We start from the raw sequence: 26,862 nt of genomic DNA on the forward strand, positions 1-26,862 counted from the left end.
TCTCTGTGGGGACAGTGGTTGGGAGCAGCTTTCTCACAGCCTTTTTGTAACGTGGGAAAGACGGAGACACGGAGGCAGAAGCACAAGGTCATGTCTACTCAGAACATGAGCGAGTGAGACGTGTCAAAGGGATAACTCTTCACGTGATTCAAGAAGTCGGTTGGAAAACCCACATGAATGGTTTCCCAGCTCTCTCTGTTGAAGAGGATTTCTGTGAAAGCGGAAACGCTGAGAAGAAAGAGCGTAAATATAAACACACTGGCAAAGAGTCAATGAAGCAGAGAGTAGGTAACAGAAGAAAAAGACGCTGACCACAGAATATGTGCCGGAAGTGAAGAAAACATGGAAACGACTTTATAATGACCAAAAATACCCTGAACAGATGCCTCCGTCATTTCTCCAACACGCAAAGCAACAACTAAAACGAAGTGTTGAAAAATGTAAAAATTAAACACCCCACACAAAGTTTTCAGTATGCTCAAAACAATGTAGCACAGCCAGACCGTATAAACCATTTGCTAAAAAAATATCTTCTTTTATATCGTATGAACGCGTTGAAAGTCTCCCTCGCCAGCGTTCACTCACGAGCTCACCCCTGTACGCGTTGCTACCCCGTCAGCTCAGCCCCGCTCTGCAGTTTCTCTCGAACTCTCACACGTCCGCTTGCAGCTCCAGTAATGATGTGGATTAGAACAACCGTTTCTTGAGTAAATACTATCTTTGTGATGCCTGCAGTGTCATCAAGACACGACTGGGGTCATATCCCACAACTGTGAAAAGGAAAAGAAAACATCTGATGAATTAAAAATTCAATTGTGCTAAGGATAAACAGTCCCCATCGAATGCAAGCGAACGTTTTGAGAAGCAACTAGGAGCTATGCTAACGTGCTTTCTAAATCTATTAAGTAGCATTTTGCCATGAAAATGTTTCACGTAAACTTTAAAACCGTGGCTGTGGGGAATTTCAATCCAGCCAGTGGAGAATAAGGCAGATCTGATTCACTTAAGGGGCAAGGGAACAGACGTATGTTAGGCACCCAATGGGCGCCAGGGATGTGCTGTGTCCTTTCTGTATCTTGAGTCTTCTCAAGGTCCTCTAAGATGTCTCATTTTCAAAAATGAAGGAACCAAGGCTCCCAGACTTGACTTCTAACTTGCTCCAAGTCACAGAGGCCTAGTGGCTTCGAAGAGGGTTATTGTAGCCACCGCATCCTGTGGCCGCCTCCAAGAAGGGCCCAGAGTGGGCCGGTGCGCCGGGCGAGCCTGTGCCTATTTGTCAGGGGTGGCGCAGCTGTGGCCCCTCCTGTCCTGGGCCTCTGCTGTAGTACCAAATCCATGCGGTCCAGCACAGTCCTCAGAGAGGCCCTGGAGGAATGCTTCTGGATTAATTGATCTCACGGGGGAAAGAGCTCGTTGATTTCTTGTTGGCTTACCTGAGTCCTTCCTTTCCTTCAATGCTCGGCTCAAACCCCACCACCTTCCTGAAGCCATCTCCAGCAGCCCCATCCCCCTCCACTGAATTCTTCAGGTAATTCTTGCCTGTATCTCTCTTTTGGTTGCTGAACACATGACCTATTAGTAACCATCAAAAAGACAGAGTACGTCCCCAGTAGACTACCCGCTGCCTGCAGCCAAGAGCCACGTCCGATTTTGGTGTGTGAAGCCCGTGTCCTGGCGTGGGGCCTGGCACATAATGGGTTCTCAAAAACACTCACCGCTGAGAGTAACCTTGTGAGCAGACCTCACACAGTCTTGGGGCTCCGGTATATTTACATAGGGCCAAAGATGGAAAGCTTCTAAAATGAGATGGCATCCTACCTTAATAACCTTGTCAGTTCCAGAAGTCAGTAACCATCCTCTGGTTGCATCGAAATGCACATGCACAATGTTATGTTTACTGTCATGGAAGGTAGCCGTGGGTGCACGTCTGGAAGGAGCAAAGTAAGTTTCCGAGAGTGAAAAGTAGTGACACATGAATGAAAGAGACCTAAGGTGTCATTAAGCTCTAATTTGCAGCCAAATGGCTAAGACTGCTTCACATTATTTATTATTATTTTTTTAATGTTTATTTATTTTTGAGAGAGAGAGAGCCAGATTATAAGCAGGGGGAGGGGCAGAGAGAGAGGGAGACACAGAATCCAAAGCAGGCTCTAGGCTCTGAGCTGTCAGCACAGAGCCCAATGCAGGGCTCGAACTCATGGACCACGAGATCATGACCTGAGCTGAAGTTGGACGCTCAACCAAATAAGCCACACCAGGTGCCCCTATTTTTTAATTTTTTTTAAAAATTTTATTTTTAAGTAAAGTCTGTACCCAACATGGGGCCCCAACTCACAACCCCTAGGTCAAGAGTTGCATGCTCTACCGACTGAGCCAGCCAGGCGCCCCAAGACTTACTCACTTTAAAATTACTCTTTATATCTACTGTTAGTCCCTGGGAACCTGTTAATGACTTTTTTTCTTAAGGTGCAACGATTCTTCTCTTCTCCAGAATGGGAAAGAGATGATGACATTTCCCAAAGTCTTACGGATTACTTGTTGCTCTGATAGAGCCTTTGAAAATCTCTATTGATGCTTTTGACAAATCTTAAAACAAACGCCTCAATGCTTTTGCTAAGTCTCAGAAGAACTTGCTGGTACCTGTGCCTATTAAAAACAAAAAGCACACCAGTTACAAAGCCTAAGATACTATTACCATTCTAACTGAAGGGCTGCCTAATCTATTTCCTTGTGTTCCTGGTGTTAACTCGCAGGCTTCTTAGTTTTTCTATGGTGTTCTAACTCTTTAACCGGTAAAACAACCTATCAACAAACATTATTTGTTTTGTATTTTTTCATCTGTGCTTTTTTTTTTTTTTTTTTTTTTTTTTTTTGGGTAAGAAGTCTTGTCAACTGCCTAGGTTGTCTAGAGGCAAAGCAGAAGAGGCAGGACAAACGGTGACATGGGGAGGAGGGGGAAGGAGGGACATAGGGAAGGAGACGGCTGTCCTCTCCTCGTGTTTCAAGGGGGCCCACTCTGCAGTGGGCTCTCTGAAGACGGCTGTTACCTGTAGCTAAGTCTGCAGCACAGATCTTGAGTATTCTAAAACGGTCACTTTCAAATATTTAGAATTCAAGATTTAGGTTCAATGTGCTGTTGCCTAGGCTATCTGGGTCTGTGTCTTTATCTATTAAATGAAGAATTAATTTAGAATATCTCTAAAGTTTCTTGCAGCTCTCTACTGAAAAGAACTCTCTTATGAATTCCATCACATATGATGAGTGGAAAATAATCAATGAATATAAATGCTTATTGATGCAAGGGCATCTTAATTTATATTTGATATGGATAAATAAGAAGGAAAAAACACACAAATTAGGGTTATCTGTAAGAGAATGCTTTGGTTTATTAATTGCCAAGAATTTCCTTTAAATGCTGACTTCCTCCGGTGCATCTTAAATGTGTTTCTATCTACGTGCCACTTACAAGACACCTATCTTATACTTAAAACGATTCTACTGTAGACAAGGTACGGGAGTAGGTGGGGGAGAATCGGGCAGGTAAGTTCCTCAGGAGAGCGTGCTGTCATCCATTATATAAGGGGAACGTGTTGCAAAGCATTCTGTTTACTCCTGGGGCACTTTGGAAGTAGCGGCATTCAAGGGGTAACACAGATGTGCCCCTCCACGTACACACCCCAACGCTGACGTGCAGTAACCTAAGGTCCTAGGTTATTGGGCAAGACCAACAAGCAAGACTGAGTAGCCGCACGGCCGGAAGTCCTGGCCTCTTAGGTAAAGTGGCTTAGCGATTCTGGAGAAGACGCCAACTTCTGGAGCCTGTGGGCTGATTCAGCTCCTGTAAAGATACCAGCTTGGGCTAGAAAGTGAAGCTTGGGTTCCTACACTCCTGAGCAACCCTTAAGGAAATAAACAGATAGAAGGGTTTGCTGGAAGAACATCTGTTTGCAGTGCACATGTCCTTGGGGGTGGAGAAAAGCACAGAAGACGTGAATTCTTCACGTGTACTCCCTCTTCCTGACTCGTAAGAGAACACGTATCTCTTGGAAGGAAGGAGGACTTTACCCACTTGCCATGGTCTATATTCTATAAATTTTTTTAAGTTTATTTATTTATTTAGAGAGGAGGAGGGGGTAAGCATGAGAGAAAGGGGAGAAAGAGAATCCCAAGCAGTGAGGCTCAATCCAATGAACCATTAGGTCATGACCTCAGCCAAAACAAGGACACTTAACCACTGAGCCACCCAGGTGCCCCGCCATGGTCTATATTCTAAACCAGCAGGAACGAGGACACCGTTGGTCACGGCTGAGGTGCCGAGGGCAGCTTCCCAGATCACATTCTCTCCTTCACCCTGACAGCCCTGCGCATTGCTGGAACTCACTCTTCATCGGTGATGGCCTCGTGGCAGCTGTCACAGACCCTCACTTCAAACTCGAAGCCCATCAGGGGGATGGAGGAGCGCTTGGAGCTGCACTTGCCACAGACGGCCTTCCCACACTTGCGGCAGTGGTGCTGGTGGGAGAGAGAACGCACGCTTGCTGTGTCTCCCACGCCTCTGCCTTACCAGGCTCAGGCGTGGTCAACAGCATTCAGGGGAGGATGTTAAACAAGAGCGCCCCAGGAAACTGAAGGAACACACCAGGTGTGTTCTCTTCGGGGCTCTTTATTCAAAGGAAAGCTGCTGGAAAGACATCTGCTCGTGCCACCGCACCCGCCCCTTCCCCCACCCCTACCACAGCCCCCTTTCGCCCATTCTCGGTCCCTCCCAGCCACCATTAGTATGAACTCCACAGATTATGCTGCTGGATGAAGGAGAACATGAGTGAAGCCCAATTCATGCTCAGGCCATGCTCAGGCTGGGTGACTAACACTGATTTCCTTGCGGAGGACCAAATCCAACCTCGAATCAGACTGAAAATGCTCTATTATTATGAGTAGATCTAAATGACGAAAACTAAGATGGCAGGAGAGAAAGTGAAATTATTAAGAAGAAATAAACACCACTTACATAATTTCATGGTTTGCTACCACTATGAGCTAAGCGTGACCCCTCTAATTTTAAGATGTGTTTCGGCAGACGCCACTAGAATTCTAAAATCACATCCCTTAACTACTTGGAACAAGGCATTACAGAAACTGAACCCAGAAGGAATGAGCTGCAGTCGATAAGGGAATAAATTAATGTGCAGTCACAAAGTGGCTGCAGGGTTATAACTGACCCCCCCCCCCCGCCCCCCGCACCGTCCCTGCCAACTTCTGCCCAGGGTGCTGGTTCTTCTAAGATCACGGGTGAAGTTATTTCCGCTCTATTACATTCTGATGAGGGATCTGTATCACCCACCTGTCTTAGGCCAATTTTCTTACTGTCCCACATTTGCTTGAAGTTCCAGAAGAAAGGCTGATCACATTTTTGGCAGGAGTCGCTGTCCAACCATTCAGGGGTCTTGTGAAATAAAGCACGCAACAGGACACAGTGAGGAGCAGTGAGGACAATGAACGATTAACACCGATGAAAGTTACAGAATCAAGATGTGTTTACAAGAAACAGGTATGATTGCTCAGTTAGTCATTGAAAAAATATTCACTGAAGGCCTATTGTGCGTCGAGCCCTGGGGGACGTAGTGGTGAATTAAAAGAATCTCTGTCATCATGGAGCTTATAACTTATCAGGGAAGACTACACAAGAAAATATTATGGATGTCAATGACTTAAATAAGTGAAAGTGCTAAGGCCTGAGAAGGCGACGCGGAGTACCATGAGAGCGGAACAGCACAGGCTGGGGCTCAGGCGCATTCAGGGATGGCTGGGGCCACACCACACAGAGTTCTGAGAGCCATCGTGACTTTATCACATATTCTCAGATCGTATATCTGCTCTGGCTGTATATAATTATGTGTAACTGCACATGACACATATACACAGCTACCTGTGTGGGAAGAATACAATGTGGCCTCAGTGGGTACTCAGGGAAGCTGCATGTCCACCTTCCGCTCACGGCAGGGCCCAGCAAGGGTGCAGGCTTTGCTCTTTGCCTCATGGACCACATACTATCCCGCCTCTGTTCGCTATTTCCCAACCCCATCACGAGTACTCGAAACTGTATCAAATGCGTTTAAAAGACGTATTAAGCTTAAAGTTATTCCTTAGCAAATCTTTACGGATTATGCAAATGGTGACTCTACATCTGTTTCTAGAGTTCCATGTTCAACTCTGTACATTTCATCATTTGGCAGAGAGACTGATCTCTTTCCACCTATCACTGAACCCAAGGAACCTGGACAAATATATCCAACTCCAGGGTTTCTCAAAAGTGAATTCCAGGAAACTCCAATGTGACTCGCAGGCCACTTACTATATAAAAGAAGCCTGAGATCAAACAAGTTTCAGAAATGTGGCAAACAACAGCCCGTCCCCTCTCTCTACGAGATTCAACGGACAGCAGCATAGCCAAGGCTTGGAAAGGCTTTTGTCTGTTGATGTAATCCTTTTCCAAAGAAGACCTGTTACGGAACAGATTTGGGGGGTTAGCCTATTCTCCCACCTCCAAGCAGAAATGAACCTAACGCTATACACTGTCTCAAAAAAGAAAAGTAAAAAGATGACATTTTAGGAGTTCCAATTCTTGGTTTATTTATTTTGGCAAAACCAAAGAGTTATTAGGAAGTAAGCCTTGATTTGCTTTGTAATTTGCACGCTCTAATCAGTTTAAAGACATTTGACAAAGTAATACAAAGTTTTCAGGCAAAAACATTTTATCCCTGAAAGACTTATCTATGTTGTGATTTTTCAAAACACTTATGATGCAGGAAAATTCACAAAAGAGTCACATACACACACTACTGCATCTTTTGTAAGGAAGCATACAGGTTTAGGACATGTATCAAATGCGTCACAGTGGGTGTCTATGAGGGGGAAATGGGAGTAAAGATCAGGAAAAGGGAACAAAATCAGCATGTGTGGTATGATTCCATTTTTTATCCACCCCCCACCCCCCGCAATGCTTGTACATGTGTATTTGCAGAGAAAACTATAAGGAAGGACTTTTGCCAACATGTTACGGGTGATATTTCTGGGGTGGGTGACATGTTTTCTATTTGTTAGTGAGCACTCTGATTTTTCTACAAAGAACATGTATTGTATATACGTCTAAAAAATGATAACGATTCTTGACAAAACGGGTTTCACGAATAAGAGAAACACAGGTTTAGCCTATGAGATATCAACTCGATGTGTGCTCAGCCACTCAGTCTCCCTCTGCTCCCCAACGCCAATCACCTCTGACTGCTTCTACTGCTCACAAGCATAGGGTGGCTTCTCTTGTTCACCTGGTCTTTACTTGTGGTGTTTCCTGTTCTGGTCAGAGCACATCCGGGCCCCATCAATCTTTCATTTCAGCGCCATGTCCTTGCACAAACTCTCTGCTGAGAAAGCCAACAATGGTAACGCCCCTTCCTAAATACCCGGCACTAATGTTCTACCTTACAGCAACTACGATTGAATCCTTCATACCATTTAATAACAGAAAAGACCCACATGTCTTTTCTTCCAGAAAGTCAGCCAGCACAGGGACTGCTTCCTTACAAGTCTCCAGCCTCCTGAGTTAAGCACCCTGCATAGCATTTGCCAGGACCCAGAAGCTCCACAGATACATCTCAGGTCTTTACATTTCTAAAAGATGACCCTTGCAAAAAATGGCTGGAACTATCACTCAAAGAAAAAGATTCAAAACAGTCAGCAAGTACCAAGTGCCCCTTTGATATCCGCATGTCAAAGGGTGTAACTTAAGCAAGATGACTCAAAGGACAGCCCATCAACCACCTGGTTTCATCTCTGGAAACCACATCATTATCCTTTTTGGGGCCTCTGTCCATCAAGGGTGGAGGCTGCATGCACTGAGGGAAAAGAGCCCGGTGGCTCCCCCTCTCCTGGTCTGGTCAGTTAGGCCTGGGAAGAAGTCAGGACAGACTAGGTGTGACCGTCCCTCATCCAAAGCAGGCTACAGCACAGAATCCACAGTCACATGGACGGCCTGGCTGGCGTGGTCACCGCACACTGCACCGATTTCCCTGCTGTTACACTGAAGGGGCCAAGCGGTGCTTTCAAAAGCCATATTCTACAATTCCCCACTTCCAAAGCGTAATGATCATTTTAATTAGTTACTAATAGAACTCCCATGGATTTATGGTTTGGGCAAGTCAGGCTTTAATCTTCTTAAGCATTTAATTACTGGCATTTGAAAGGCATTACATTGTGGATAATAGCAACTACTCTCTTGAAATGAGATTGGGGTGAGGGCGTGGAAAGAAGTTGGGAAATTGCTTTTGTCTTTTTAAAGTGTTGCTTTTCTAAGTCTTGCACCCTGCAAAGAAATAAATTAGAAGAATATACACTGTCAGAGGGAAAGTTCACCCCGCGTAATTCTAGGGAAATGAGAAAATGGTTAACTTCAAAGTCCTTGTCAAAGGGGATAGTCAGTAAACAGATCAGTTGTTAAGATGCTCAAAGATGAAAAAAGAAAACTCATAAAGAAAGAATCCTATGATAAAACTTAAATGTATGCTTAAAAATGACAAAGTATATATTTATATCTGGAGAATGGTTAAAAGCACAAAAATAGTTATTTCTGATATTTCTACTAATATCAAACTAAAAAGACTCTGACTTCATCAAGTACCATTTCTCACACATTAGCCACCGTTCTCTAACATAAAGCACATGAGTTTTCTATGCTCCTAGGGCACTTTAGGGAGTAATCGCCTGAAAATAGATGGTTCCCTTTTCCCACCTGAACTTTGGTTATGAATGGAGCAACAGATTCAAAGTCTGAACAGCTTAGTCTCGGTCGAAATTCTTATGAAATCTCTATTGCATGAATGTTACATGCCAATTTGTGAGGGGTACAAAAAATGGAATTTCCTTTTGTACGGAAAAAATTTTTTTAAGGTTTATTTGGTTTTGAGAGACAGAGAGAGACAGAAGCTGAGTGGGGAAGGGGCAGAGAGAGAGGGAGACACAGAGTCCGAAGCAGGCTCCAGGCTCTGAGCTGTCAGCACAGAGCCCGACACGGGGCGTGAACCCACAAACCGTGAGATCACAACCTGAGCCAAAGTCGGACACTCAACCGACTGAGCCACCTAGGCGCCCCCGAAAATTTTTTATTCTCTGACATAACATGTCTTATTTCACAGTTTAATCATAAAATAAAGCAGAAATGAGCAGAAGGGGAGGCTGAGGCATTCCTCGGCAGACCCAGAACCGCACAGTCCAGCCCAGTGGCCATGGAGTGGTCCTGTGACCTGCTGTGACACATACCTCCTGCCTCTCCACGTCCATGTTCCAGACCACAATCCCACCGTCACCACCGCAGGAGATGAGCTGCCGTGTGTGCTGCGCATAGGAAAGGGCCTGGACTTTGTCACTGCAAAAGAAAGCAAAAGTCAGTGACAGTTCTGGAGAGCAAATGAAAGCCCTAAAGGCAGGAAGCCCAGCAAAGTCAATCAGTGCGCATGCTCACCCTTGAGCCCCAAGCACAGGTCTTAGAAATCAGATGGAATCAAAATGTTTAAGATGCTGAGGCCCAGGAAGACAGAGTTTTTGTCAGTTACCAACACTTAAGGGAAAAAGCTGATTGTTGAACTCAGTGTAAGGTAGTACTATCCCTTTCCTTAATTGATTTATTATATATAAAATCTGTGGCACATGTCTGTGCTGTATTTGTTCTAAAGTCATGATTTTACCTTTTAAAAAAAATTTTACTTTAGAGAGTGCGTGAGGCGGGGAGAAGGACGGGGGGGGGAGAGGGGGAGAGAGAGAGAGAGAGAGAGAGAGAGAGAGAGAGAGAGGGAATCTTCAGTAGGCTCCACGCTCAGTGTGGAGCTGGACACAGGGCTCAATCCCACCACCCTGGGATCACAACCTGAGCTGACATCAAGAGTTGGATGTTCAACCAACTGAGCTACCCAGGTGCCCCTGGTTTTACCTTTTATAAGAAAAGTATCCTTTTTTTAATGTTGATTTTTGAAGGAGAGAGACATAGAGTGCAAGTGTGGGAGGGGCAGAGAGAGAGGGAGACACAGAATCTGAAGCAGGCCCCAGGCTCCCAGCAGAGAGCCCAGTGTAGGGCTTGAACTCATGAACTGTGAGATCATGACCCAAGCCAGAGTTGTATGCATAACTGACTGAGTCACCCAGGCACCCCCCCCCCCCAAAAGTATCCTTTAAGAGTACTGGAGGTCATTCATCGGAATGCCCACTGCATTCCTGCCAGATCGAGGTAAACCATGTTGCCTGAGGTGTGAGGCACATCATGGTGGCTTAAGCCAAAGGGTGCCATTTCTTGGCCTCCAGAGTGAAACCAAAGCAGGAATAGACTTGAGTTTTGCTGACTCTCTATTTTCTCTAGTTTTCATTTCCTCTCTACTCATTTTGTGTTTTATTTTTCTTTCTAGTTCATATATGGCTGATGAATTATTCCTTCTTGGGGAGAGCCAAGACCAGTTCCGTGGTCTGACAATTTGAGCATCACTAACAAAAAGTTATATACATTATTCTCCATTGGGTGAGGGAATAGGAAACTGGCTCCTTGGTTGTTTCTGATTATGTTTCTATGTTGAGCTCAAATCAATTAAGGATTCTGTGCCCACTGGGAAGGAGAACAACTCCTTGAAATCTGGACTGGGGTTTTTTTTGTGTGTGCTTTCATGTTTCCTTTTGCCCTGCAGCTGAAGTTGTGGAACAGATGCTGTTAAAGCCCTGTGTGTCTGTGTCTACACTTCAGTAAGGCCTGTCCCTCTCGTATATGGAGTGCTATTGTATTTCCAGAGGGTGTCAATAACTTACAGTATTATTTCTTTTTTCTTGTTTTAATTTCTTTTTTTTAGATTATAGTACTTCTTAAATTATAAGAACTTGTTCTATTTGGCTTATAAAGAGAAACAAATGTTTACAGAAATTCATTCTTCCTAAACTTAACAGAAAAAAAGGAAATTGAGCCTCTAAAACTTTAAGTTTACTAGACTTAAAAATTATTTTACACAAAATACTAACTCAATAACATTTTAAGAACCTAAGTTCAGAGAACTGAGGTTAATTCTTTGGCAAGTGAGACTAGTATGGTTACGTTTTAAAACACAGCTAGTCTTTTTCTTATTTATCAGTGTTAAGTATAACACAAGTGTACAACTTATCTTAATGGGGTTGATTTCTTATAAGTGTATATAGGATAACTGGTCAAACAAGCGAATATGATGCCTATATAATGCTTAAGACTATTAAAAATATAAATTCGTGTTGAACTCAACTGAATTAATTGTTGTGATAAAGTTTCTCTATAACTAGCAATTATGTGTTATGGCACATCAACTTACAGATAATCCCTAAGATCTTTAGGTAACTTAAAATGGATTACTATTAGGTTGAACTAATTGATAAATAATCGTTGGATACCCACTTAGATAATTTCCAAGGAGGTCAGAATACTGAAACTTTGATTACAAAGCATAATATTAAGCTTATATATACTTCCTTTTTATTTTGTACATCCTAGACAGGCTGCAACTTAGGTGAGTCACCAATGAACACGTCCACGCGTGCCACCTTAAGGAGACATAAAAGTGGCATACGTTGCAAGAGAAATTTCTGTGGTGTGCGCTCCTGAGCTTTGCTGGTCTGCTCGGATGCTTGTATGTGACAGCTTTCAATTATCCACATCCTCCCTCCTCCCAATTTTCTCTAGGAGATATACACTAGTTACTTTGGTTAATTATTATAATTAAAATGGATGGTTGAGACTATGCCAGGGGCAGTAATGGAGACAAGATATGAAGATGTGTGGGCTTTTGTTTTTCAAAGAGAAAACAGAACAGTTTTGTCTTAAAGCAATGGTTCTCGAACTTTTTTGTCTCAGGACCCCTTTGCACTCTTAAAAGTTATTTGAGGACACCAAAGAGCTTTGGTTTAAATAAGTGATAACTATCAATATTTATTGTATTTGAAGTCAGAATTGAGAATTAAAAAACATATCGATTCATTTGGAATTAGCAACGAATCCATTCCATCTTAATATAAATAACATATATTTGATGAAAATTAACTGTACTTCCCAAAGTGACAAATTTTGATGACAAAAATGGCACTGTTGAACATTTCTGCAACTCTTTCTAAATAGTATGTGGCTTTACAGGAGCGAGCCAGATAAACATCTCTTTCTGCATTTATTCTGATGCCACTCGTCATGCAGCCTCTGGGAAACTCCATTGTACATTTTTGAGAGAATATGGATGAATAAGGCAGTTCTAAAGTAAAGTATAAATTTGTTCCAGAATATGAGAAAGAAAAATGAAGGACAAAACTTGGAATGTGAATTTTATTTGCTTTGGTTTATAATACTCGAGTCTGAAAAAAGAGCAATAAAATGCATTAAAATCTTGGCGTAGTTCCCTCAGTTTTGATGGCCTGCTTCCTTGCCTTACTGATTAATGCCTTTGACTACAATGCAAAAGGACATTTTTTACCTTCTATAGAATCTGCCTAGCTAGCAAAGATTTTGTGTGTCACCACAATTATTTTCAGAGCTTTATGTTGACTTGGTTAAAGTCCCAGAAACATCTCTGACAACTCTTTTGATTTTGCCTTCCCAGACTGTACCCTGTCTTTTGAAAAAATAAAATAAAAAATTTGGGATACTTTTTATACCTACAGCTATCTTTGAGATTTCCTGGAGGGATCCTTGAGAATTGTAAAGATGTGTTCCTTTGCCTCATAAAAAGAGAGATGCTATAAATAACTGTATTCGTTTGCTGTGTTGCTATTTTAAGAGTTTCATGGGACGAGTTGTCAGATCACAAGAGATGCTCAGTCTTCCCTAGGTCAAGTCAGTATAGATAAGATGTTATTAATATATAAGTATTTCTAAGGTTGCATATTTTATGGGAGGACCCTGGAGATTAATCAGAGCTCTCATTGTCTATAATATGTTTTCCCCTCTGGGGAAATAACGATCAAAACTCTTGGGAAACACTTATGTAGGCTATCTCAATAGAGAATTTTATTCTCCTCCCTTATGATATTATCTGTCACAGTAAAAAAAAAAAAAAAAAAAAAACCTAACCATTAAAGTCTCTATAATCTATAGATAACTTTTGTTTCACTCTGATGCTTGCCTGAGGGCTCTGTTATAAGCTACAGGCCAGAAAGGAGAATCTCGAGAGTTTCACAGAAAAGGATGACATGTACCAGGTATTTTAAAATATTGCTATTTCAAAGAACAGACTCTCGGGCAAAGGTTACAGAGCTGACACGGCTTTGACAATTTGTAAGCTGTGCTAGTGGACCAAGTCTAGATTTCCTTGGATTTCTGGACTCTTTTTAGTCTGGCTGCAGATGGCTTCATGAATGCAGACTACTAAAGCAAGAGCCAGCAGAACAAGAATTAATTACACAGGACTGAATGAACTGAAGAGGGACATTTTACTGTGGTTATATGTCTGGAATATTGTTAAATGTTCTTTGGATCTATGAGGCTGCCTTTTCTCTTACTTTTTACCCTACGTCTAACCTACAATCTTGTAAACTCTGCTTTTATAAGCTAAAGAAACATTTAAACATGACATCCAGTTTTCAATGATTCCCCCGGAATTAAAACAGTAATACTGGATCCCCTTAAATTTAATGGCAATATATTTATTTTGTAGGTTCAGTTAGCCTCCATCCAAAGGATATGACTTGGCAACCAGGTCTTTACCTGGAGTGTCATATTAGAGAACGATGCTCATCGAATCAGATATGACCAGCCACTTGAACTTATGGCGCCAATGCCTACAAAGTCTTCCCAGGAAAACTGGCCTAGTACTGGCTTTGCAGGGTCCTGGCCTTACAGATAGTAAGGAAACTACCAGGCCAGGGACCTGGCAAATGTTGGCATCCTCGAGGAATTCAACCAAAGCTGTAAATACCACAGGTGAAATATGGTGCAGAATCTTTTGGGCTAGCTTTCCTAATCTTGGTACACCCAATAACAGAGGCTCTGAAAAGCCCAATCCAAGATTCCTTATAAAAACTTGCAGGCAGAAGTTAATTCTGCAGGCTTGATAGTTATTGTTTAATACTCTTTGGCTCTATTATTTGCAAAGCAAACCAAGAAGACCTATATGGCTAATTAACACTCTCACCGTACAATGTAAATAATCAGGCCAAACCTTATGAGACCAACCTTTTGTGATCGAGAATAATCTTTGAGATTATTATGATTATAGGAGGGGTGGGGGAAGAACTATCAGGCAGACTGTGAAGGAATGAAATGGGCAAAAAGAAATTACTGGTATCTTCAAATGAAATATCAGGTAATACCTAGCATACCTTTTGGGGTTGTCTGATTCTGTTACACGAAGTTACACGAACCTGGTATTGTTGCAAATGAACCTTTCCAGTGATGATATAACTAATCCCCCTGCCCTCCCCCTCCCACAGAAGAAGCCAGTTGTGAATCCACCTACAAATTCATTTCAGTTCTCCACTGTCTATGCATACATCTGTTCTTTGGGTTTTCCTTTGAACTGGTGTAACATCTTACTAGTCCTTTTAGCAATTAATGACTAATATAAAATTTTCACCGGGTATTTGTTAACAAAAGAGTCAATTGTTTTCTATCTCTCTTAGCTGCTACTTCACACATTTTAAAGTATGGAGCGCCACCATTCTGACATTCAAGGGCAAGAAGGAAAATCTATCTACTTGAACAAACTCGTAACCCGGTGATTTGAACTACATTTCCTTTGTTAAGGCATCTTGATGCACATCAGTGATCTTGTAAAACCAAAATAAGCTACAGAAGGAACTGCTTTGCCACTCATAGCTGGCAGCAACATTCGGCAACCGATACATAATTTATGGGACTCCAATACTGTTAATATTCCAACACAGATGAGTGGAACACAGTGATGAATGCTGGATTCCAAGCTTTTAATAAAGCTGCTCAGGGACTTCTTGATTTAAGGATTCACAATCTAACCACCTTGCAGTTAAAAACGAGGTAAGGGAACATCCCCAGGTTCACAGATTGAGGGTTATAAAGAACAAAAGATACCTTCTTCTTACATTCATGTTTCATCTGACATCAGTGTAGCATTTATACTGGAAAGCATTTCAAAACTGGTTACATTCCACGGGTGAGAACTACAAGTACTGCATTGCAAATGCTCTTACCGGTGCACAAAAGCCTCACTTTTCACAACTAGCAGGATCTGCCAGCTACAAAGACTACACTTACTGGCAATGGCCTCATTTCCCTTCTCACCAGCCCTAGAGGGAACACAGGCCTTAGTAGGCCTAGCTACAAAATTTGGGGTGGGGGGGGGAGGGAGCGTCATGCACAATGAAAATGCAGGGCCCCTTGCTAAAAATGTACTAAAAATGACAAGATGGTGACAGCAGGACATTAACCTAAGCATGGGGCCCATCCAAGCATGGAGCCCTGTGTGACTGCACAGGTAGCATGCCCCTGAGGCCGGTGCCGTGTCTGATGCTTGTTAAGGAAAAAGGGTTGAGAAGCCTTTATTCTTTTTATTGAAACAGATTTTCAGACATAAGGTAACATCTGCTCAAATGTCAACTTAGGTCCTCTTCTACAACCTAAGAGTAGTATAGCAGCTTTCATTTCTTTGATGAAAAGTCCTAGATTACTTGGTGAAAATCTAATCAGTCATGCACCTGCTCCCAGAGAACTCGCTCTCTTATATTCAGAGCCCCCATATTCATAAGTCTCCCAAACCTCCAAGGACCAGAAAAGGCTCGTGAGTAATCCACACATGTGAGGTCCCCCGGATAACAGATACTTGGGGCCATCTCACACCAAAGGGACCCTGGATGGATCTGCCTCCCTGGGAATCCTTGGATCACAGCCAGCCTGAACCTGAACATAGGATCCTACCGGGAGTGCTGGTTCGAGATTGGCAACATTTGGCTGTTTACCGGCTAAGACGGAAGATCAGAGCAGCCGCTGCCCTTCTGTCCGCCTGCACGTTCCTGAAAACACTGTAGTGAGTTCATGCAGTTCTGTTTTGGGTAACCTCCTGATCCTCAGAACAATGAGAACACATTCATCTCCTAAGATCCAAATCAACAGTGACTCCCTCCACTGAGGCTTCCCATTTTTCAGTACAACTGGCAAACTGTCCCACCTCGTCCCCATTCTCATGCCTCTATAGCACCATTTAGGCAGTGGCTGTTGCCATAGTGCCCTTCATATCCGAAGTGTCTGCTATAAAGTCTGGTATATAGACAGAGATCAGTAAACTTCTGTTGAGTGTAATATAAATTGAGGGAGTAGGTACATGTGGCTATACTTCCACTTAAAATGCTATGTTCAGAGAGAAATACAAATCCTATCGAAAAGCTTGATTTACAAATTACTATAATTTTTATTACCAAGAATATTCTTAACACCTGTCACTTACTGTCCCTTACTCTTGTGCTGATTATTTTACATGCATTATATCATTTATGGTTTTTGACAACCTTTGAGGGTTTTCCTTTCCAATATTATCCTTACTTTAGAGATGAGGAAACTGAGGATCGGAGAGATAGAGAGCCCCGCTTAGAGCCAGAAGGGCTGGCTCAAAAACAGCCTGGCCTGATCCAGAGGCCAGCAACTAATGACCACACCACGGGGCACCACCCCTCGGATAAGATTCCACTCTCCGTGAAAACCCTAAGTTTGAATTCTTTGATCTATTATGCATCAGCTAAGTGAGAAATAGAAAAAAAACCTCTTCCCCTGTATCCTAATAATTCTCCCCAGTGATACAATGAGAAATGCTCCTAAATCTGAGATTCGCAAAGAGAGAAACCTTGCTCTCTTGACCCTTGCTCTCCTTCCCCAAACCCAGGAAAGGATGAATGTGAGAATTCTACTTCCTTTCCTAACTTGACAGGCAATTTACCTGATAAAGAGGGAAAGGTACAAATTCTCCCGATGGATATTTATCGACGAATAGCCCCTTTCTTTTTTAAAAAAAAATTTTTTTAATGTTCATTTATTTTTGACAGACAGACACAGAGTGTGAGCGGGGTAGAGGCAGAGAGAGACACACAGAATCTGAAGCAGGCTCCAGGCTCTGAGCTGTCAGCACAGAGCCTGATGCGGGGCTCGAACTCATGAACCGTGACATCATGATCTGAGCCGGAGGCTTAACTGACTGAGCCACCCAGATGCCCCACTGACTAGTCCCTTTCTTTACCAAAAGGCTTTGAAGATGCTTGTTACAAAAGTCTTATACATGCTAAGAGTCGGAAGAGAAAAACCAAGAGCTGGGACTATGGAAAAAGGAAGCAAATACACAGGCCATGTGTGCCAACAGCCGGGGCTGTGACCACGTCCCCCGTAACCGAAGATCCCAGTCTTGGTGGAGGGTTCCATCCCAAAAAGTTCATCTGTGCTTTAAATCGAGTTACCGTTAAACTAAATTGCCACAAAGTCTTAAAAGCCTGAGAAAAATACTGCTATAAAGGGAAATTATGGTCATAAAGTTGGTCATGAAATGACAGGTATTATCTAAGAATAAAAAAGGATCTAAAAAGCCCAAGTATCGTTATTAGCTTTGACACGGTGGGCATGGGACAATAAATGTCCAGGCTTATGCTTCTGTAATATCCATCCAACTGGTAATGGATACTTCAGAAACATAACTGGTCCCTGAAACTGGAACCTTTTCTTTGCCTTTCCTTCCACAGAGCTAGCACACAATCATGGTCCACTTGCTACAGGGAATAAAAATACCAAAATGTTTCAAATGCAGAGAATATTGTATAGAAGTATACTTTCTTAGCTCTTTTCCCTTGGACTTGGAAACATTTCAGTTACTCTAGTGCTAAAGCTCTCTCTGCTTTGATGGGTTTGTCACACACCAGATCAAATTAGTTGCACAAATGTCTTATTTCTGCTGAAGGATGGAATGAAGCCACAGGACCCAGGACAGAAGACCCGTAAAGCTGCCCCTTCACATCGGGGTCGGATATTCCCACAAAAGGGGAAGGTGGTCTTTCCACTCCTCTGGGGCTCTCTGGTCCGGTCGGCTCTGCCCAGTTCCCAAGCTCACCAACTCGGTGCCTGATTTGGAACTCTGACCACCCAGAGTCTCCCTGAGGGGAAGGTGGGAACATAAGGAATTGTAGGACAGCTAGCGGCAGCCTTGGGCCCCACGAAGAAACTCTTTGGCCTCTAGAGTGGAAAAGAGACCAAAAAAACATCATGGAGCACAGAAGGGGCCATCTGTTAGTCAATGCTCATTTCTCTGCCCCAGTACCTAGTATAGTGCAGGATGCAAAGAAGGCTCTAAGTAGCTTTCTTGGACTGAAAGAAGGTTTGAGAGACCCAAGCTACCAGCTGGAGGCTTTGAGGGTGGTAGCTCGATATTCTCATCTAAAAAATGACATCGGGCTTCCCTCTTACATATCCAGGGTTCTTGGAAGATTACACTGAGGTCCCTGTGTGTTTCAGAAGCTCTCTGGCAAAATACTAAGCTCCATTCAAAGACAAGAATCACTGAACACCAATCCAGTGGCCAATTTTCAGGACAAAGCAATGGTGGCCATGTGGCGCTATGCTCCCCTTCCTGCCTGCTGCCCTGGCCCCTTTCCTTCCGCCACCTTCTGTGAGTCCCAACCTCCCACTTCCAGCAGCTCTGGTGTCTTCCCCGTCCTCACCTCGGGCACTCAAACCCAGGGTTAACACCAACTGATGCTGAGGAAGTTCATCTCTCCCAGCTGTGTGACACCAGGCGGCCCCTCCCAGGCTAAGGCCTGGTGATGGTGACCACAGAGTCATTCCTTTCTCAGCTTGAGATAAATAAAGCCCCAGGCAAAGGCCTACGGCCATTATTCCTGTTTAAAGCCAGGGCTGACCAGTGGCTCCTGGTCTCACCAGCCTGCTGGCCCACTAGGTTCTAAGGGTACAGAGTAACAGGATGGACTCCCAAGTATAGTCTGTTCCATTTTCTAAAAGGTCAGGTCTGCATTCCTTAGAAAGGAGAATACCTATTAGCCCAGGTTCCATTTTTCTGGGACTGAGAGACTGTATCTCAACTTCATAGCTTTTCCTTTCTTACCAAACTCTAGGCGCAAGTTTTCCAGAACAGTTTGCACGAGGGCACTCGGCACCCAGTGACGCTGGTGTTGAGCACTGTCACACTTTACCGCCCTGAGGATGGGTCATGCAAGATTGCCTGCAGTCTTTATTAACCACGGTGCAAAAATGAAACTAGTTATGAGTTCATCTGAGTGAGACCAACAAATATTACTGCTCTTCATTCAAAACTGGCATTTTATTTCTCTGAGACAGCCTGAGGTGGCAGAATTACCTGGCAGAGTGGATAATAACTGAGCATTACTAAACAGGACTGTGTTTGCCTTCTCCTTTTCTTCACTTACATGGATGATGTCAACTCCTTTCATATGATACTGATGTATGTCCCCTTGCCATGGAGATAAGCACAAGGGAACGATTCCTCTTAATGAGCTGATGATGAGGTCCGAGTGGCCCCACAAGCCAGACATGGCCCCAGACAATGGGTCTGTTCTCAAATGTGGGAAAGGAGGCCTAATAAGTAGCTCTCTAAGACTAAATTCTAACACTGAAATAATGACTTGTGCAGGGGCCTTCCAAAATTCAATCAGTAATAATCCCAACTGCAAAATTTAACTACTTAGGGGAACATTTTAAAACGAGTGCTTCCGGGCAGATTTACAAAAAGAGCTAATGTTGGTTAACACCAGTCAGTTCCTGGGAGCCCCACTAACATTTGTTTACGGATGTCTAGAGTCGCTGCTAACATCACTGTGGAAACTTTCCAAGTTAAAAACAATTCAGACGAGCTTAGAGCTCTGAAGCAAATCTACGGTTCTTTTCCGCACACGGACAGCATGTGCCCCCGGGGCCTGTGGGCAGCCATTAGAGTGTGGTCTGAGGGCCACCAGGAGAGCTGCCTGGGAGGCTGCGAACAACAGAGGTGCCTCAGCTCCACATTGGTGACCAGAATCTCCAGACAGGGGCCAGGAATCTACATCAAAAAAAATTCCTTAGTGACTCTCAGCACACGGCAAAGAGTCTGCTCCAAGGAAACACAAAGCTGCCTTTGCTTTTCCTCTCGGCCCGTGAAATCGTCCCTCAAGGAAGAAGAGGGCCTGACAGGAATCAAAGCGAGTCTTCAATAAATATGTGGTGAAGTACAAAATCTATTGTGTAAGAATATTATCTCTCCCCTCTTCCTCAAGCTGCCGGGAGTCCTGGCACCACATCTGAACTCAATTACAGAAATTCTGTAGGCCTCCATGGCTTCTATTTTTAGGCTTTTTTTTTCCCTCTCTCTCTAATTTTTACTCTTAGGTCTCCCTGGTTCTCACTTTTACCTTTTATTTGTTTGCTGCCATTATTTTACTTCACGGTTTTTGTAGGCACTGTCAAGTCCTCTATGGAATTAAACAAGGTGACATGTAAATAAATAAACATACTTAGGTACGGATACAATTCAAAGTGGCCATTAGTTGAGTGCCTGCCGGGTTCCTTCCCATGCAAAGATCCTGCCACAGAGACTGGAGCACACGCCTTTGTTCTAGGCTTTCAGAAGGGAATCTTTTCTCAGAGTTTTTAGTAAAAGCACCAGCAGCCTTACTTGTGTCCTTGGAGCTCGATGGCTGTTCCTTTCCTCCCGCCGATGTCCCACATGATAACGGAGTGATCAGAGCTGCCGGAGAACAACACTCGCTGGACGGGGTCCCAACAGAGAGCAGTCACCCCACCTGACAGAACAGACACAGCGGGACATTCGTCACCAGGCAACAACAGCATTCACCAATAAATGTGAATGCAAAGGCGTTAGGATCTAGTGTAGTTCTTCTGCTTAGAGAACACACAAGTAAGTCCCCGAAGAGAAAAAGAACGGACTCCCAGAGTAAAAGTCCTGCCCTTTCAGCATTTTCCCCCAAAACTTAATATACCATAAAATCAATTATATAAAAACCAAAGGAAATGAAAAAGGCAATTAATTGACAGACAAGAGACGTAATTCGAAGAATGGAAAATATCACACTACTTGGAAGTATTAACCATATTTCCTTAGCTTCTGTCTACCTCCCACCCTGACAATAACAGATGAGAAGTAAATGAAGTTTTCAATAGCTTAGTTGGATTCTTTACTCTTTTTAAAAAAAATTTTTTAATATTTATTTTCAAGAGAGAGAGTGAGACAGAACGTGAGCAGGGGAGGGGCAGAGAGAGAGAGGGAGACACAGAATCGGAAGCAGGCTCCAGGCTCTGAGCTGTCGGCACAGAGCCTGACGCGGGGCTCGAACCACAAACCATGAGAACCTGACCCGAGCCAAAGTCGGACGCCCAACAGACTGAGCCACCCCGGAGCCCCAGATTCTTCATTCTTCAGCACAGATATAATTAGACTACAACATCGGAATTTAAAATTTATTTCCTCTCTTTGGGAATTTAAATTTACAGATTTGGGGCACATCATGCACATCCCTAAGGGTCAATTACCTCGACTGTAAATGGGGATAATGGGGTTACATCCGAACATCTGCATGCAACTAATGATAATATCAACCTGGCCATTGCCTACTTCATAGGTTGTGGTGATAATGAGGTTGGATCCGTTACATAGGACCCCTCTGTAAACTGTAGTGTGAGGTACACACACGCTGATTATTAGCATTAGTCTACCGGTGCGGCAATGAAATATTATGACAGATCTTTCTCTGGCAGTCCCCTTATAAATCAAACTCCTGCATGATGAGAACAATATTAACTTTTTCCACATAATATGGGCACAAAGCCTACAAACACTTAAGAATGTGAGAAATACTCATTTTTTTACATTATTGAAAAATATTATGTTCTGAAAAGAACAGAAAATACCATCTTGTTTCTTCAAATCTGCCTTTTTCTTATTTAGATTATCAATTTGTTCTAACAAAGCGCTGCACTTTAAAAGCTTTTAGGAAAGTTTCTTTCACATAACATTCTCAGAAGGTTGTTGTTGTTGTTGTTTTCTCCCCAAGATCAAAAGGGAAAAAAAATCCCACTATTCTGGCTTATGTTTAATAGTTTCTCCCTATACCTGTGTAACATTCTGCTGGCACATATTCCTGCCCACGAAGGAGTAAACACCCCAACCCACCAGTGTACCTGCAGGGGCCCCCCCCCGACACTCCCATCTCCTCCCCCACCGCCACATAACAGCTCGGAGCACGGGGCCAGCAGCAGACAGGCTCTGGGGTTGTCTCTTGAATGAATGAAGGAGCAGATGAATGAAAACACATGAATCTTTTTTTCACCCACCATCCTTGTTACTTGGAACTCCTCTACCAGACTCACTGACCCTTCAAAGTTAAATATTGCTTCTCCTTTTATACAACTCCTCTTGGTTTCCTGCTGTTGAACTCCATGCTTACAGCAGTCCCTCCTTGTCCATGGTTTCACTTCCCGGGGTTTCAGGTACCCGTGGACAACTGTGGTCCGGAAGTAGATGATCGTTCTTCTGCGGGACCCTCGGATGGTGAGCGGAAGCCTAACGCTATGCCATCCATCTCATGTGATCTCACTGCAAAGGCAACTGATCATCTCACCTCGTCACAGGAAGAAGGGGGAAGCACAGTACAAGAAGATGTTTTCAGAGGCAGGCCACGTTCGCATAACTTTCATTACAGTATATGTAAACACGGTATATCTAGGGTTCAGTAGTATCTGTAGTTTCAGGCATCCACTGCGGGGTCCTGGAACTTGTCCCCCGCAAATTTCGGGGGGCTGCACTGTACTTTTTAAATTTAACCATCCTTCAGTAATTTCAGGATATTCCATCCTGCAAAACATGTTATTTATTCCCACACAGTACCCAATGGCTTACTTTGTTAAATACCTGTGGCAGAGTTAGCTAATCGTCCACCTAGATCCATACTTCCCCTTCCATATATGGAGTGCTCCCTGGAAAGCCGCTGTCCTGCAGGGACCGCATTTACGGGCCCTCTTGCATCTAGGGGGCATGTGACCAGTTCTCAGCAACTGAATCCAGAAAGTAATCTGCGTTCCTTCCAGACCAGAGCAGTCCCTTTTTCACTTTCTCTTTGTACTTCCTCCTTGAGGACTCCAAGACCCCAGGGCATGGAGAAACTACATTCTAGAAGGAGCCAGAGTCCCTGAATCACCACATGGAATAGAGCTGTAAATCCACAACCAGACTGAACCAGAATGAACAAAAACAGAATGAACAAAAACAACCACACTGAGTTGTCACAAGAGTGACAAACTTCTGCTACACGAAGCCACTGGAATGTTAGAAATTATTTGTTAGAGTTTTTTTTTTTTTTTTTTTTTTTAAGTAGGCTTCAAACCCAGCATGGAGCCCAGTGTGGGGCTTGAACTAATAACCCTGAGATCAAGACCTGAGCTAAGATCAAGAGTCAGATGCTCAACCAACTGAGCTACCCAAGTGCCTAGCATTAGGTATTATAATGCCATATACTTACTGGGATATGTAATAAGGCTGGCCCAAGAGGAAGGTGAGAGTCACCAAAAGCTTCATAAATCAGGCAAATAAAAAGAAGTTACTACCTTAGGCTGTTAATCTTGATGCCTTATGTTTCACCAGAATTGGAGAAGACCTCAGGTGGGGAACTATTCCATCAGCCTCCAAAGCAATCCACTAAAAACTCTAAATTGTTTTTTTCCAAAGATACCTAAAGTCTAAGCACTTCTGCCACCTCTAATACTACCATCCTTGCATAAGAGCCACTATCAAAATTCTTTCCTAGAAAATTAAAAAGCATGACACATATTTTGTTGGAAAGCCTTCGGGGGAAAAAGACACTCTCATATATCACTGATGAGAACGCAGTACAATGGGGAAGGCCGTATCCAACAAGCCATACCTGTGCTTAGCTTTTACTCTCACTTTCAGGAGTTTATTGTGAAGATATTGTCCCCATCCCCACCAAGTAATACATAGATACATATGCACAAGGAGAATGCTCATATAAGAGAGTGGGTGAATTAACTATGGTACATCCACACAGTATTACGCAGCTATGAGAAAGAATGAACAGAATCATTTAGGTGGATAGAAAGTGATTTCCAGGATACACTGTAAAGTGTAAAAGGCAACATGCCAAAGAACAGCTATATTGTACTACCTTTCATCTAAGAAAAAAGGGGAAATAAATGAATGAGATGTGTTAACTTCAGCAGGTGCTTGGGCACAGCCATGGAGAAGGGGTGAAGCAGACTGGCACTTTCCTGAGTGTACTTTTTGTTTGGTTCTGGGTTTTGGAATCATATTGTTTCACATACTCAAAAATAGGTAAATAAAATTAACAAGGAGTGTGTTGGCAGGGCAGGGTATGGACCCGAAATAGAATATAAACAGGAACAAGTGAACCTAACTGTATTACAAATGAATGATGCAATAACCACACTAAAGGCGGGAGGGGGCAAGCTGACAAAAGTAAGTTTGGAAAATAGTAATTTGACTACACAGTCGAAGGCAAAATATAAGATTTGTACACAAATACAGTACTTTAGTTAGTAGGTTTGTACATGAGTTATAGGTTAGCAATTCTGAACCTATTCTGTATTTTAGGATTGAACAAGTAAATACATCGAGGATAATGAGAGTTGACTTTCTCACTCATAATAGGAGTTACAGTTGGGGGGAGGTTAGAATAAACTCTTTGGTGTTAGAATGGAATTGGAAGCATCCGTATGACATCACATAAAAGTTACAGAAATCCTTACAGATGTGTGAGTGCACACATATTTTCTAGCTCTGTCTATTGAGGGCCCAGAAGCAATGATCCCTCCACCCTGCCATTAACAGTGAGCACGCATGGCACCCTGAGTTTGGCTTCTAGAAGTATCCCCTCATACTATCTATTCTTCAATGAAAGAAACAAGGCTGTATGAATGGTAATTCTAGGGCCGAGGCAGGTAGTATACAACATGAGTCAGAAATATCAAGATGTGGTTATCAAAAAGCAAACGGACAGGTCAAAAGGTCAGAAACACCACTGTGAAGAAGCCAGTGTTCCACTGGTCAAATCTGGGACAATGTGAGCAAGAAAATAAATCAATGGTGGTAATGAATCCTCACACACAGAAATAATTAAGAACTCGTGAGCCCATACTGGTATAAACAATTTAATAAATAAATAAATAAATAAATGGGGGAGAAATGAAAGCTTTTCCTTACCATAAAATTCCAACCAAAAAGTGTCGAAGAGAAAAGGACTAGAAAAAGCACACTCTAGCAAGCACCACAGTCATGACTGTTTCTGGTAAGAGTCATCAGTGGATAGTAAAATTACTGGGCAGAAATATGATGAGAAATAGTATTTACACGGCTTCAGAACATTTCCTCCTAAAATAGTTATGAATTACAAAGGGTGACTACGGTGGGGAAACTTGGCACGCACTACCTTAACCAAATAATCAAAGTTAACATCACCAGAAAGAGGACAAATCAACATCATGCGCCTCTTGATACGATCCACTGTGAAGGACATAACATCACTTCCATGGTATTCACATAAAAAATGCATAACCTGAATTTAACCGTGAGGAAACATCAAATGGAGGGACATTCTACAAGGGAGGGACATTCTGGCTGGAATGCCAAGAATGACCTCAAAATGCCAAGGTCATGACAGAAAAAGGAAGACTCAGAACTGTTCCGTGTTCAAGGGAACTAAAGAGACATTATAAGGAAATGCAGTATGTGGTCCTGATCAGACTGTGAACTAGGAAAAGGCAATTAGTGGGATAACTGGAGAGATGTGAGTAAGGTCTGTAGATTAGGGAACAGGACTCTGTCAACGTTAACTTCCTGATTTTGGTATCTGTGCTGTAGTTTTCAAAGATGTTAACATCCGTGGAATCTGGGTGAAGGATGTACAGAACTCTCTGCACTGTTCTGCAGCTTCTTTCAAGTCTGAAATTATTTCCAAATGAAAAGTTAAAATAAAAAAGCCCCAAACTATAAGACTGTGTGAACGGCCTCCTACACAGGTTCCTCGCTTCTACTCCTGTTTCTGTAGTCTGCTCTCCACGCAGCAGCTGAAGCGACCACCGAAGAACACAGAGCAGATTATGACACCCCTTGCTCTAATCCCTCCAATGGTTCCCCATCCCGTTCAGAGTAAAATGCAAAGTTCCTCTCCATGGCCTTTCAAGACCCTGTACGATCTAGCTCCTGCCCCTACTGTGAAGCTTCCCCCGTCCCCACCCCCCCCCCCCCGCCCCAGATTCCTATGTTGTAACCTAATCCTCGATATTCTGAGGTGATTAAGTCATAAGGGTGTAGCCCCCATGACTGAGGTTGGTGCCCTTATGAAAGTGATCCCAGAGAGCTCCTCAGTCGCTTCTGTCATGTGAGCTTATAGTGAGAAAGCAGCCATCTATAAACCAGGAAGTGGTCTCACTAGACATTCAATCAGCCAGCGCCTTGATCTTGGACTTCCCAGTTCCTAGAACAAATATCTATTGTTTCTAACCCACCCAGCCTATGATAGCCTGTTAGGGCAGCCTGAATAGACTAAGACAACATATTAAGTGGGTAGGTTCTTTAAAGCATCATATCAGATTTAAATAATGGTGGGCACTAGTAAAAAGAATAGTTAGAAAGGCTTATTTGACATAATTAAAGACTTAATTGGGTGGGCTGTTCATCCTGTCAGAATAAACATGGAAAATCTTAAAAAAAGGCTTACCATGGGGGCACCTGGGTGGCTCAGTCGGTTAAGCGGCCGACTTCGGCTCAGGTCATGATCTCATGGTCCGTGAGTTCGAGCCCCGCATCGGGCTCTGTGCTGACA

General features: G+C 43.1%; 1 protein-coding gene across 2 annotated transcripts in view; it reads right to left on the minus strand.

The window, feature by feature from the left end:
* Nucleotides 1-321: 321 nt before the first annotated feature.
* WDFY2 (WD repeat and FYVE domain containing 2) overlaps nucleotides 322-26,862 on the minus strand; it is a 173,439-nt gene continuing 146,898 nt past the window's right edge. For both annotated transcript variants that reach the window (XM_053214907.1, XM_053214908.1), the window contains exons 7-12: nucleotides 20,664-20,790; nucleotides 9,313-9,418; nucleotides 5,342-5,443; nucleotides 4,382-4,512; nucleotides 1,819-1,927; nucleotides 322-770 (exon numbers count right to left, since the gene is read on the minus strand). In XM_053214907.1, coding sequence (XP_053070882.1) covers nucleotides 741-770; nucleotides 1,819-1,927; nucleotides 4,382-4,512; nucleotides 5,342-5,443; nucleotides 9,313-9,418; nucleotides 20,664-20,790 — 605 coding nt within the window. In that variant the 3' untranslated portion in view covers nucleotides 322-740. The remainder of the gene's footprint in view (nucleotides 771-1,818; nucleotides 1,928-4,381; nucleotides 4,513-5,341; nucleotides 5,444-9,312; nucleotides 9,419-20,663; nucleotides 20,791-26,862) is intronic.

This window comes from Acinonyx jubatus, chromosome A1 (assembly GCF_027475565.1).
Source record: "Acinonyx jubatus isolate Ajub_Pintada_27869175 chromosome A1, VMU_Ajub_asm_v1.0, whole genome shotgun sequence".
Lineage (NCBI taxonomy): Eukaryota > Metazoa > Chordata > Mammalia > Carnivora > Felidae > Acinonyx > Acinonyx jubatus.